This window comes from Populus alba, chromosome 10, assembly GCF_005239225.2.
Source record: "Populus alba chromosome 10, ASM523922v2, whole genome shotgun sequence".
NCBI classification, from domain to species: Eukaryota; Viridiplantae; Streptophyta; class Magnoliopsida; order Malpighiales; family Salicaceae; genus Populus; species Populus alba.
The window spans coordinates 14,614,501-14,627,832 of NC_133293.1; the positions used below are offsets into that span (position 1 = coordinate 14,614,501).

The window sequence follows — 13,332 nt, forward strand, 5'->3', positions numbered from 1 at the left end:
TTTTGACCTTTGAGTATCCTCACGGTAGTACAAATAAATGAAAAGGAATAAATAGATATAAATATTTATTTTTTTATCATAATGGTTAGATCTCAGGTTAATCAATGGTTAAGATTTTATGATTAAATGGATAAGTGAAGGAGAGGAGGAAGACTCTTTTAATGCATCTGCTAATTTTATTTTTATGAAGTTGTTTTTTCTCTGTTCTTCCAAATATATATATATTCAGAATGTCTGCGTACGCAGTGAAAAGGCACGTTACCTCTGGGAACGCTTAATAATTTATTTTTATCATTTGACTCTTCGGTCATTTTTTATCTCCTTTTTTTATTAGACAAAAATTTCCCTTTTCTTTTCCCGATAATAATAACCTCATGTTAGAAATTGTAGTTAAAATTATTTTTTAAAGTGTTTTTTCATACTAAAATATATTAAAATATTTTTTTTTTATTTTTTAAAAACTATTTTTAAAATCAACACATTAAAACAATTTAAAAAATATATAAAAAAAATTAATTTTTTCATGAACACTCATACTATACCATATCCATAACAACAAAAAGAAATACTGATCCAAAAATCGTACATCTTTACAATTTTGGAATAATACGTGAACAATGTGTTCCCAAATACTTCTTTTTTTTTCCTGCCTGATTGATGTTGGTATCAGCTTTATTCACATGAGAAATTAATTAGAATCAGAATTCAAATCTTTTTCTTTCTTTTCTGGATATATTAGCTTCGGCGTGTGTTTGGTATTAGTTTTTTTTTTTTAATTTAATTAAAAATATATTGAAATAATATTTATTTATTTTATTTTTAATATTAGTATACTAAAATCATCTTTTTATATATATAAATAATTTAACATATTTTCAAATAAAATATAATTTGAAATACATTTAAAAAATATATATAAAAGCTAAAGAAACAAACACTCAATGATCACCCGTATCTGCTGCTTGAAGATTTAACCCTCCTTGCCTTTTAACGGTTTAACCGTTCACTGGCGCACTTTAGCAATTCTAGCCTTTTAACGGTTTAACCATTCGTGGTTAGTTAGTGATTTTATTTGAGATTAATTTTAGGGTTTTTGATTATTCTAAAATAAAATTATTAATTAATTATGATTTTATTTGATGGCTTTTATAAAATGATTAGAATTGTCTCATTCTGATCTTTTTAACAATATGAAGTGTATAAAATATAGAATTTTAATATATTTATAATAATTATTTTTTAATGTGATATCAACTTATTTATTTATTTATTTATCAACTATTAGATTTTAAATCTTAATATCTTGATTATCATATATTTTAGAATCTTATGTTAATATTAATTAATTTCACTTTTAATTTTTAAATAAATAATAGTTTCTATAAAATTAATATTTAGAATTTCTGTTATGTTAGTTATTTTCCAAATAAGTTTCTTAACATATGTTATTTTTCAAAAAAAATTTACTGCTAGAATGGTAAAATACCCCAAACTCAATACCATCGTAGACAGAGAAAGACGCACACGCGCAGTGCTTCGAGGGAACTTATTATTATTATTTGTTTCTCCAGAAGTTGCAGATATTTGGAGTATTTTGTCGGGCTGGTCTCATTCTCTTTATATATATATAAAGAAAGAAAAATATATGGAGCTATCAAATTTAATAATATTATATTAAGGTTTTCATTTTGTTAAGAATCTGAGATCTCTCCGGGGATACTTCCTCTTTCTTGTGGTCTGTGTCTATATATATATTTATGTGTTTATGCAAGAGGCTAGCCTTCATTTCTTGAGAGAAAAGTTCTTTCGTTCAGTACGACTACATCACAGAAGTATCGATGGGTAGGCATCAATTTCCCATCCTTTCCTTTTGTTTTTGGGTGATGGGTTTTTGTTGATGAGGTTATTAGTCGTGTTTTATTTCAGTTTTCAAAGATTTTTGATGTGGGTATGTGTGTTTCTTATTTACTTTGTCCTTATAATCTTAACTACAACATTTTTTTTTTGCCACTGAATTCTGTCTACTCTGTATATTTACATATTTTCTCTTGGTTTTCATAAATTTCTCTTTTTATTACAAAAACTGTGAAAATATGATGATTTTTAAGGATTCTTTAATAATTTAGGCTTACTTTTTATAGTTTTCCGTACTGTTGGGGTTATTAGGAGTACCTGCTTTCTCATTGGTCATGGTTCTTCTTCAAGAAACCAGCTTTTGGTTTTATTGGCTGGTTTTGTTCTCATAGTGTTTTTGCTTTTTCCTCTTCAAAATTTTTAATTTCTACAGAGGTCAACATGAGCTTTTCAAATGACATGGATGATGAATATGAGAAACTCTTTAGGAGATTGAATCCACCCAGGTATGTATTATGCAGATTCGTCATCTTTTTTTTTTTTTTTTTTAATTTTCTAAGTGAAAGTGACCTTAAATTTTGAAGTGAAACAGATTTACATCCATTTTGCTCACTTCTTTCTCTCCCTTTTTTTGATGTCAGGGTTGTGATTGATAATGAAGCTTGCAAGAATGCTACTGTCATAAGGGTAAGAGTTTTGGTGTCCTTTTCTGGTGGGCGTGTGCTCTTCAGTCTTGACCATCGTTCTTGTTGTTTTTTGGGCACTAAATATTTCATTGTGTTACAGGTTGATAGTGCTAACAAACATGGAATACTTCTTGAAGTTGTACAAGTCCTTACTGATCTGAACCTTATCATAACCAAAGCTTACATATCTTCTGATGGTGGTTGGTTTATGGATGGTGATACTTCTTTTCCTTTTTTCGACACTTCTTTTCCTTTTTTCTTTCTTTTCCAATTTTACTCTTCCATTGAAGTATGAAAAGTTGATTATTTAGAGTTTTTTTTCCTCACCAGTTTTTAATGTCACGGATCCTGATGGAAACAAGGTTACTGATGAAGCAATTCTAGATTATATTACAAAGGTGAGTTGTGAGTTTTTGATTGATATTATCCTTTTAACTTTCTTCTTCTTCTTCTTCTTTATTTCTTTGAGGTGCAAACAGATCTGATTATTTGGTTTTATCTCCAGTCTCTAGGGCCAGAATCCTGCTTTACATCTTCTATGAGATCTGTTGGGGTTAAACAATCCATGGACCACACTGCGATTGAGTTAACAGGAAGTGACAGACCAGGGCTGCTATCTGAAGTGAGTGCTGTACTCACCCACCTAAAATGCAACGTAGTGAATGCAGAGGTCTGGACACACAATATGCGGGCAGCAGCCGTGATGCAAGTAACTGATGAGGAAACTGGGTCGGCAATTATTGATCCAGAGAAGCTATCCAGGATCAAGGAACTTCTTTGTAATGTACTGAAGGGCAGTAACAAATCTAGGGGAGCTAAAACTGTTGTATCTCATGGGGTCACCCATACCGAGAGAAGGCTTCACCAAATGATGTTCGCTGACAGGGATTATGAACGAGCTAACAATGATGAATTAGATGAGAAGCAAAGGCCTAATGTGAGTGTGGTTAATTGGTGCGAGAAGGACTACTCAGTTGTAACTATAACAAGTAAAGATAGGCCAAAGCTTCTCTTTGATACAGTCTGTACATTGACAGACATGGAGTATGTGGTTTTTCATGCTAATATTGATGCTGAGGGCCCAGAAGCTCATCAGGTATAAATCATTTGTGTTTTAATCTTTTCTATCCCCCCCAAAAATGTGTTTATGGATGACCGCTTATGCGATTGATTTTTTGGCTCATGGATTAATGGATTCTTTTGTAGGAATATTATATCAAGCATATTGATGGGTCCCCTGTAAAATCAGAGGCTGAGAGACAAAGGATTATACAATGTCTTGAAGCAGCTATTGAAAGAAGAGTGTCCGAGGTGAGTGAACTATGGTACCTTCAAATCTGAGACCGTTCTTAAGGTTTACTCATAAAACTCTCCTTAGTTTTTTCCAAAATCACGCTTCCAGCCACTATGGATTCAAGCTGTTCTGTGTTTCTTTCCTTGCTATCTAAATGTAGATCTATCATATAATTGTATTGATTACGTTGTTACTTGGGAAATGGTGAGTTGGGTGAAGCTTATATACCGAGGAGGTGATTTTATTGCTATGATAATGACTCTGAATTGGCATGTTAAGCTATGACTGGTGTCACTAACAGTCAAAACACTCTTGCTATTTTATATTCCATGCCATTGTCATATTATGTTTAGTTTCTTCTTGTCTGGTGGTAGATGATGATGCATTGATTCTGTTAGGAATTCACTCGCATGCTTGTGCAGAATGCTCCATTCAAAGGACAGCTTGCTATTGGTTTTCTTGGTGTACTAATATACAACTTGTCATGATGGCAAAGGCTTATTAGATGTCGTTTGTTTTTTAGCTGTTCTTGAAGAGGGTGTTTCCCTATTTCAGATGATTGATTTATTTCTTCCTAATTCAGGGCTTGAAGCTAGAGTTATGCACTACTGACAGAGTGGGGCTGCTATCCGATGTTACTCGTATCTTTCGAGAAAATAGTCTCACTGTCACCAGAGCAGAAGTAACAACCAGAGCTGGCAAAGCAGTCAATATATTTTATGTTAGTGATGCATCAGGGTATCCTGTTGATGCTAAAACCTTAGATTCCATCCGGCAAGCAATTGGCCAGACCATACTGAAGGTGAAAGGCAGTCCTGAAGAGCTAAAACCGGTGTCTCAGGAATCACCCACTAGGTTTCTCTTCGGAGGTCTCTTCAAATCCAGATCTTTTGTCAACTTTGGGTTGGTTAGATCCTATTCTTGAATAAACTCTTAGCTCGCTCCCCCTGTACATAAAAACCCTTCAGCCAGAAACACTCACTATAGAAAGATCTCCAGTCTTTTTAGCATACTGTGTGACTTAAGTTTAGGAACAAGGTCATTTGTCGTAGGAGGTAGAGACTAAAGAGAGCCAGGAGAGCAGTTGAAATGCTTTAAATACGCCTATTACCCCCTTCACTGAGCTTCATTTGTAACTGTAGATCCATTCAGATGTTGGAGCTAGGAAAACAAAGAATTACCGCGGAAATCTCAGTTCTAACCTGTGTACATAATTTTCAATTTTAGTATTTGTTTCCACTTGACTATGTTGTAGCTAAGCCTTTTCTCGTGTTTTCCTTGGCTTATTTAATAACAATGTTCTGCTGAAGTATGGATTGTTTAGTATTATTTGCGAGAATAGGGACTCTGTTTGACTCTAATTTTGGATTGGTGTCCAATCTGTAGCATAAAAAAGGGGTCAAAATTGAATCTCTGTTTGGAAAAGGATCATGTGGTTGAGAAAGGATTAGTTCATTGATACCTGCAGCTCTTCATTGGTGGATGACGGTGTCTCAAACTTGACCAAGCATCCTCTCAAACTTGACCTAGCACCCCCTCCATTATGGTAATTAGACACCGCTGTTTGGTGGCGGCTAATGTATTGCTGATGTGTTCAATACCCACCAAGAATTTGGATTACAAATCTTTAAGGTCGCTGTCCGATACAGACAAAAGCAATTAGATAAGATCTTAAGTTTGGTATGTGAAAGCTCAATTCTCTATCTGAATATTATTCTAGTTTTAAAGAGTTGTTGAAATAAGAATGTTTTTTGAAATAGTTTTTTTAGTTTAAAAATATATTAAGTTTTATTTTTTAATTTCAATGTATCAAAGCTGTCAATAAAATACTAAAAAATATTGATATAATTGGTTTTTTTTTAAGTTAAAAATATTTTAGAAAAACATCTAAAAAATAAAAAAAAAATGTGATAAATACCTCTAAATAAATAGCTAATGTAATAGTCGTGCACACGTTGAATAATTTATTTTCTGAACACCACCTAGGGATTCAATTTTGGTGTCCTGACGGCCATGACTTCGGCTATGGTTCAAACCATGGTTCTATGATTTTGACGAGTCTGCAACTCTGCATCTTTACTTTGAAGTATAAATATCTGGTTTGTTTTTGTGTCTTTTAAATATTAAAAAAAATATTTTTTAAATACTTTCCACTTTTTTTATATAGTGTCGATATCAAAAATAAAATTTTAATATATTTTTAAATAAAAAATACTTTAAAAAAAATTCATTCTTATCGGACTTCACATTATAGTTCATTAGTATTTTCTGTGTATTGAAATTTGTATCCTTCCTTGACCAACTTGAGTGAATCTTTTTATATACATATATTATTTGCTCTGGTCTCATTGGAACAACAAATAAACTACCCAGGAATTCAGGGGCACGCAACATTACAACTGTGTGGAGCTGTGTTTTTCTTGGTTTTAGTTCCACAATCAAGAGTCTCCCCGGACCAATTATTATGATGGACCAACATTAAATTTATCCCTCGAGTTTGGTTAAAAGCGACCTCTATATTTAAAAATTTAATTTTACCTGATTTGATTTGAAGGTAGAATTCTAAAAACTAAAAATATTCAGAAAAGAGCATGCTATCGTATTCATCCAATGCAAGTTGGAGCGGTCCATTTCTGAATCTTTCTAGTCAAATCCAAAGTGATATGAACTCCCCTTTTCACGATTATTCTGCCCGAAACAGTGTGTGAAAGCTTCAAGCCAGCAAAAATCTGTGCAAAAGGATAAAGACGCTGTTCGGTGCGGTGTGGCAATTTCTTTTTTAATGTTTTTTATTTTTAAATATATTAAAATAATATTTTTTTAAAAAATATTTTTAATATTAATCCATTAAAATAATATAAAAACACACAATAAAATTGATTTGAAATACCTTTTCTTTTTACATTGAAAAAAATTATTTATTTTATTTTACTGATATCTACAGTAATCTGAAACACTCACATGAACATGGGAAAACGCGTTTCCATTATGTAATAGATGGCCCCATTCTGTCTATTGACTAACATTATTGCTTGGGGTGTCGTCGAGGTTTTCCCGGGCGTGGCCACGTGGCTTCTCTTGCCGTTCTTGGATGATGCAGCGTCAGCATCGCCTCAACATCACAACTTTTTCTTCTTTTATTGTGGCTCGTCGATGATTGGGTTAGCATTGAATAATTGAGGTGTGGCTGACTTTTACTTAGATATTAAAGTTCTGTTTGGAAATTTTAAATTATTTTATTTAAAAAAATTTAAAATATATTTTTTTACATTAACATGTCAAAGTAATAAAAAAATACTAATAAATTTTAAAAAATAAAAAATATTATTTTAATACATTTTTAAATAAAAAATATTTTAAAAAATAATCTATCATATATCCCTGAAATATTGAATCCAGTTTTTTACACGGGAGTCTGCGTTGCTTTGCATCAGTGCTGGGATACCGTGCGAAAACACAAGGAAATTCAGGGATGGAACTCTTGAAACGAGCCCTCCCTAGTTCCTATGATCGTGATGGAAACCTAAAATTTAAGCCTTGAATTTTCTTTCTATAATAAATGAAACATTTTGATTTCAAAGCATGTTAACGTCACCGAAAACATATAGAAAGCACATGCCTCAATCAATGGCAACCACCCACCTACTTTTTTTTATATATATAGTTTTTGAGACTTGAATCTTGTTTAAAAGTAGTCTCTTCGTCAACTTCATGTGATTTGTTGAGCTCCAATACTTGACCAACGAGCTCCACAGTTTGACTACCGCCTATATCTACACACTGCCAGGCCAATTTGACGGGGAAACAATTTGAGATTTCACTTGTGTGAATCCCCAGAAGACAAGAACCCGCCACCCGCCACCCCCCACAAAAAAATAGAAAAAATAGAAAGACGTGCAAAGAACTTAATACTGATAAACCCTGTTACTTGCTGTTTTTTTTTTTTTTTTCTGCCTGGACTAGTCAACAGTCAACGCTCTGAAACATGCGTGGGAGCTATAAAGTGCCAGCTATATAAGTAAGATAATGAAGGATCTACGTGCCACTGGGGCTAGTTATTCAAGATGATCAGCTTAGCTAGCTAGCTAGACTGGCAGGGCAAAATCATGGCATGAATCTTTTAATTGAGTGCACGAGCTCTGATTGAATGGTTATCCCGTTCATTATTTTATAACTGCTGACCATGATTCAGTTGACAGGAAAAAAAAAAAAAAACCTGTCTAGATACTTGTCTGAAACTGAATGGTAAAATGCAAAAAAAAGGAAAATAAAATGCATAGGGAAACCAAGAGTGTCATGTGCTGCCAGGTTCTTGTCACTGAAAATCTTGAGCCTTTAAATGCGTGCAAGGATTCCTCCCACACATGAAAGATAATAAAGAAAAATGCAAAGATTCTTACATCAACAGAGACAGAGGCGACCTCTTCTCCTCACATGAAAGGTTTGCTGAGAGCTAACCACAATATATATTCTATTGTCGAGTGATTTTATATGGTAATTCGAGGGCATCATCATGCACGCAAGACGTGGCAGTTTGCCAATCTCTAGCCAATCATCACTTGATTCACTCCCCCGTATTCTTCCCTTTTCTTTCCTTCCAAGAGAGTATTTTCAAACTAATTTACTTACCAATCAAAAGTAAACCTCCTCTTCAGATACATTCCTGCATGGGTTTAATGCATTTTTTAAAAAATAAATCCCTTTGAAAATAATCATTTTAAGATTCAAATCTAAAAAAAACTAAGAGATCATTCAATCTACGATCCCCTTTAGGTATGGGCTCCCTGTATGTCTTATTAGCTAGCTGACAAGTCCCCATCATCAGCTAGCTATTGGCAGGACACATGGTATTTGATTAATTCTCTTGTTCCGATCAAGTGCTTAAATAATTAAACGAAATCTGTCAAATGCACACCGGATTATAAGACTTCAAGAAGGAGAGAAGTGTGATCGGAGAGATAAAAAGCGAGGCAGCTAAATATAAAAAATGGAGGATCACGGTGAGGAGTTTCCTGGATTCCAAACCTGTGTTCACAGAGAAGAGCTGGAATACAGGAGGCCATTAAGCAGGCTACAAAGGAGAGCTCCTTGTCAACTGCAGATTAAGGCTAATAATAAAGCTCCTCTTGAATGCAAGAGTGCTCCTAAAATTTCTTCAGCATCAGCAGCGACTTCTTCATTCAATTCCTTCTACCACAGTAAAGACCCTATTCCTCTTCTTTCTCCTCTTGTCCTGCCTTCCTTGCTCGAGTCTTCCTACATTCAACAAGGAAATCCTCCAAAACCTCGTTGAATTCTTATAACCTCTATTTATCTATATCCATATATCTCTGGTAAATGTGATTAATTTTATTAATTTCTGTTTTTGTATTGCCATTGGCTTTGTATATTGAATAGATTAGTTTCTTCTTTCGTTAATCTGGTATACGTACTTAAAGCTCTGCTTGAAGGATAATAAGGGTGTCGCATTTTTCCTCTTCCTCCTCTTTCCAAGACGACAATAAAGCCAGTAGCAAGGCGTCTTCTTCTTTCTTTTCTGGTATCACGTCATATTCAACAAGGAGCTGTGACTTCAGAATGTTGCAGGACATCAACTTAGGCTATGCAATTGATCCTAAAGTTCAATCTAGGTAGCAATTTCAACAGGAAACAAAAAATGAAAATATGGATGACGAAGCGATCATATATACACCTGCAATCACGCAAATATTAGCTACAAGAGACACATATGATGCAGACTTATAACATGCAAAAGATTTACACTTGCTCGACATATGCATCCCAAGGCCTTTCTTTTCTTTCTTTTTTCCTATTATAACTTGAACACACAGGTGCAAATGTTGGTCATGAATGATTTAACATATATGCACCGACTTTCAGATAATTATTATTGATTAGAAGAAATAAACGAAATACACTTATTAAATCCAGCATATTTACATTTGTTCAACAGGGACAAATGCATCCCAAGGTAATTATGCTAAAATTATTGACCATATATAGGATTAACATTTAAATTTACTGCATCCACGGGATTGAAAGATTGCATAAAACAGGTGGTTTCTTGCCACCATAAGCTGCAAGCTAGACAAGTCCGGACATTATAGCATCTGTTACTTACCGTTGCCTTGCAAGCTCTGGGCTCACCGTCATTCGAATTAGGTTTGGGCTTCCATGGGCTGCTCATTCGGCCCAGAGTCACTGGCCACTGGCTCGGCTGGGTCAGATCCGCGTGGGCCTGATTTTTTTTTCTTGTTACATTAAGAAAACACTAAAACTGCTCAGTGTTTCACTGTAGCAATCCACAGTGAAATTTTGAGCTGTCTTCTTTTTCCCCTTTTTTTCTTTTTTTTTTTTTTACATTTGACTTTTTTTTTCCAGGCTTTTTTTCTTCTTCATTGTCTTTTTTAAGCTATTTTTTTTTGTTTTTTTTTTAAAAAAAATTGTTAATATTAAATTTTTTCTATTTATTTATTAAATTTTCATGATACAGATTTTGAGTTCGATGGGTTAACGAGGATTTTTTTTCTTTTTAATTAATTTTTTTGAATGCAATCCACAGTGAAACGCTTAGCTATCTTTTTTTTTTTTTAAGCTGTTTTTTTTTTCTTTGTTTTTTTTAAGTTGTTTTGTTTTCTTTATTTTTTTAATTATTATTTTTTTTTATTAATTTTTAATTTTTTTCTATTTAGTTATCAAATTTTCATTACACGAGTTCCGGGTTTGACGCGTTAACCCGAATTTTTTTTTCCGGTTTTTCTTTTTAATTAATTTTTTCGTTAAATTTTTTTCTATTTAGTTATCAAACTTTCATGACACGGATTCCGGGTTTGACGGGTTAACTCAACTATTTCTGGGTTAACCCGTAAATTTTTTTTTTCCTATTCAGTTATCAAACTTTCATGACACGAATCACAGATTTGACGGGTTGACCTGGTTTGAAGGGTTAACCCAATTAATTCATATTTTTTTTTTCTTTTTTTTCATTAGTTTTTTTTTCGTGAAGGCTTTTTTTTTAATTAATATGTTTTTTGTTTAGTATTTTTGTTTTTTTTTTTTGCTTTTTAATTATTTTTTTAAAATTTAGTTTGTTAATACTGAGTTTTTTTATGTTTAGTTATCAAACTTTCATGACACGAATACCAGGTTTGACGGATTAACCTGATTTGACAGGTTAACCCAGTTAATTCAATTTTTTTTTCGTTAGTTTTATTTTCTTCATGTAGGTTTTTTTTTCCTTTATTTTTGTTCTTTTTAATTAATATTTTTTTGTTCATTTTAGTTTATTAATATTAATTTTTTTCTATTTAGTTATCTCACTCTCATGACACGAATCTCAGGTTTGACGGATTAACCTGATTTGGTGGGTTAACCCAGTTAATTCATATTTTTTTTTCTTTTTCTTTATTAGTATTTTCTTCCAATTTCATCTTTAAATATTATAATTAACTATAACTAAAGACATCAATTTTTTTTTTCTTTCAATTTTATGACATGAATCCCAAGTTTGACGGGTTAAACCAGTTGGTTAAGAATTTTTTTCTTTTTCTTAAATAGCTTTTTTCTTTTGATTTGATCTTTTTAATATCAATTTGATTAAGAATTAAACTTTAAGATTTGTTTTGTATACTGGTCATTAAATTATTGTGATCTCATGAGGAGATTTTACTGTACCCCTCCTTGCAAAGCATTATTCATCGGAATAATATTTTGTTTTATTGTTTTTTTCATTCCAATTAATCTTTCTTCTTTTTAATTTCATTATGTAATATTAATTTTTTTTTCTTTTTAATTATCACACTTTTATAACAAAACCTTGCAACCAAACTCATATCAAAGGCTCTGGGTTTGATGTTGCAACAGAACCCACTTAAACTTGGGTCATGCAAGTTTAATATTATTATTAATATTATACATAAAATTTTTGGATCATGAGTAACAGATAGATCCAATGCTTTTAGGTATAACTTTGTAGAAAAACCTAACACTCTTAAATTTTAATTTTTTAAAATTTTTTTATATAAAAAAATTGACCCGCAGCGTAGCGCGGGCCACGTATTATTATAACAATTGCTAAAACAGCTCAGTGTTTCACTATGCAAGTCCACAGTGAAACGCCGAGCTGTCTTCTTTTTCCGTTTTCTGTTTTTTTTAAGGCTGTTTTTTTTTTTTTTTTTTTATAAGCTGTTTTTTTTTTAATGAATGTTTTTTTTTGTTAATGTTAAATTTTTTTCTATTTAATTATCAAATTTTTATGATACAAGTTTTGGGTTTGATGGGTTAACCCGGATTTTTTTTTTATTTTTCTTTTTAATTAGTTTTTTCGGGTGCAGTCCATATTGAAACGCTTAGCTGCCGTTTTTTTTTGCTTTTCTCTTTTTTTTAACCTGTTTTGTTTTCTTTGTTTTTTTTAATTAATATTTTTTTTTTAATTTTTTTTTGTTAATGTTAAATTTTTTTCTGTTTAGTTATCAAACTTTCATTACATGGGTTACGAGTTTGACGCGTTAACTCGAATTTTTTCTGATTTTTCTTTTTAATTAATTTTTTATTTAATTTTGTTTGTTAATGTCAAATTTTTTCTATTTAGTTATAAAATTTTCATAACACGGATTCTGGGTTTGATGGATTAACCCAGCTAATTCTGGGTTAACCCGTAAATTTTTTTTTTCTATTCAGTTATCAAACTTTCATGACACGAATCTCAAATTTGATGGGTTAACCTGGTTTGAAGGATTAACCCAGTTAATTCAGGTTGTTTTATCTTTTTCTTTATTGGTTTTTTTCTTCATGTAGGCTTTTTTTTAATTAATATTTTTTTTGTTTAGTATTTTTGTTCTTTTTGCTTCTTTTTTTTTGCTTTATAATTATTATTTTAAATTTAGTTTGTTAATATTAAGTTTTTTTATGTTTAGTTATCAAACTTTCATGACATGAATACCAGGTTTGACGTAATAACCTGATTTGACAGGTTAACCCAGTTAATTCAATTTTTTTTTTCGTTAGTTTTTTTTTCTTCATGTAGGTTTTTTTTCCTTTATTTTTGTTCTTTTTAATTAATCTTTTTTTTTCATTTTAGTTTATTAATGTTAATTTTTTTCTATTTAGTTATCTCACTCTCATGACACGAATCTCAGGTTTGACGGGTTAACCTGATTTGGTGGGTTAACCCAGTTGATTCATATTTTTTTTCTTTTTCTTTATTAGTTTTTTCTTCCAATTTAATCTTTAAATATTATAATTAACTATAACTAAAGACATCAATTTTTTTTCTTTCAATTTTATGGTTTGCTTTATTGTTTTTTATTTTCAATTAATTTTTTTTAAGTTTTATTCTGTAATATTAAATGTTTTTTCTTTTTAATTATCATACTTTTATAACAAAAACCTTGCAACCAGACTCATATTAAAAGCTTCGAGTTTGATGTTGCAATCAAACTCACTTAAACTTGGATCATGCAAGTTTAATATTATTATTAATATTATAAATATAACTTT

At 31.5% G+C, this 13,332-nt stretch overlaps 1 protein-coding gene across 1 annotated transcript; it reads left to right on the top strand.

The window, feature by feature from the left end:
* The first annotated feature begins 1,591 nt into the window (after positions 1–1,591).
* Positions 1,592–5,143, top strand: LOC118046795 (ACT domain-containing protein ACR4). Its single transcript, XM_035055843.2, has 8 exons — positions 1,592–1,842; positions 2,288–2,360; positions 2,496–2,541; positions 2,641–2,755; positions 2,871–2,938; positions 3,046–3,636; positions 3,747–3,851; positions 4,418–5,143. The coding sequence occupies exons 1-8, from the start codon at positions 1,839–1,841 to the stop codon at positions 4,757–4,759; spliced, it is 1,344 nt and encodes a 447-aa protein (XP_034911734.1). The 5' UTR covers positions 1,592–1,838; the 3' UTR covers positions 4,760–5,143.
* Positions 5,144–13,332: the final 8,189 nt, after the last annotated feature.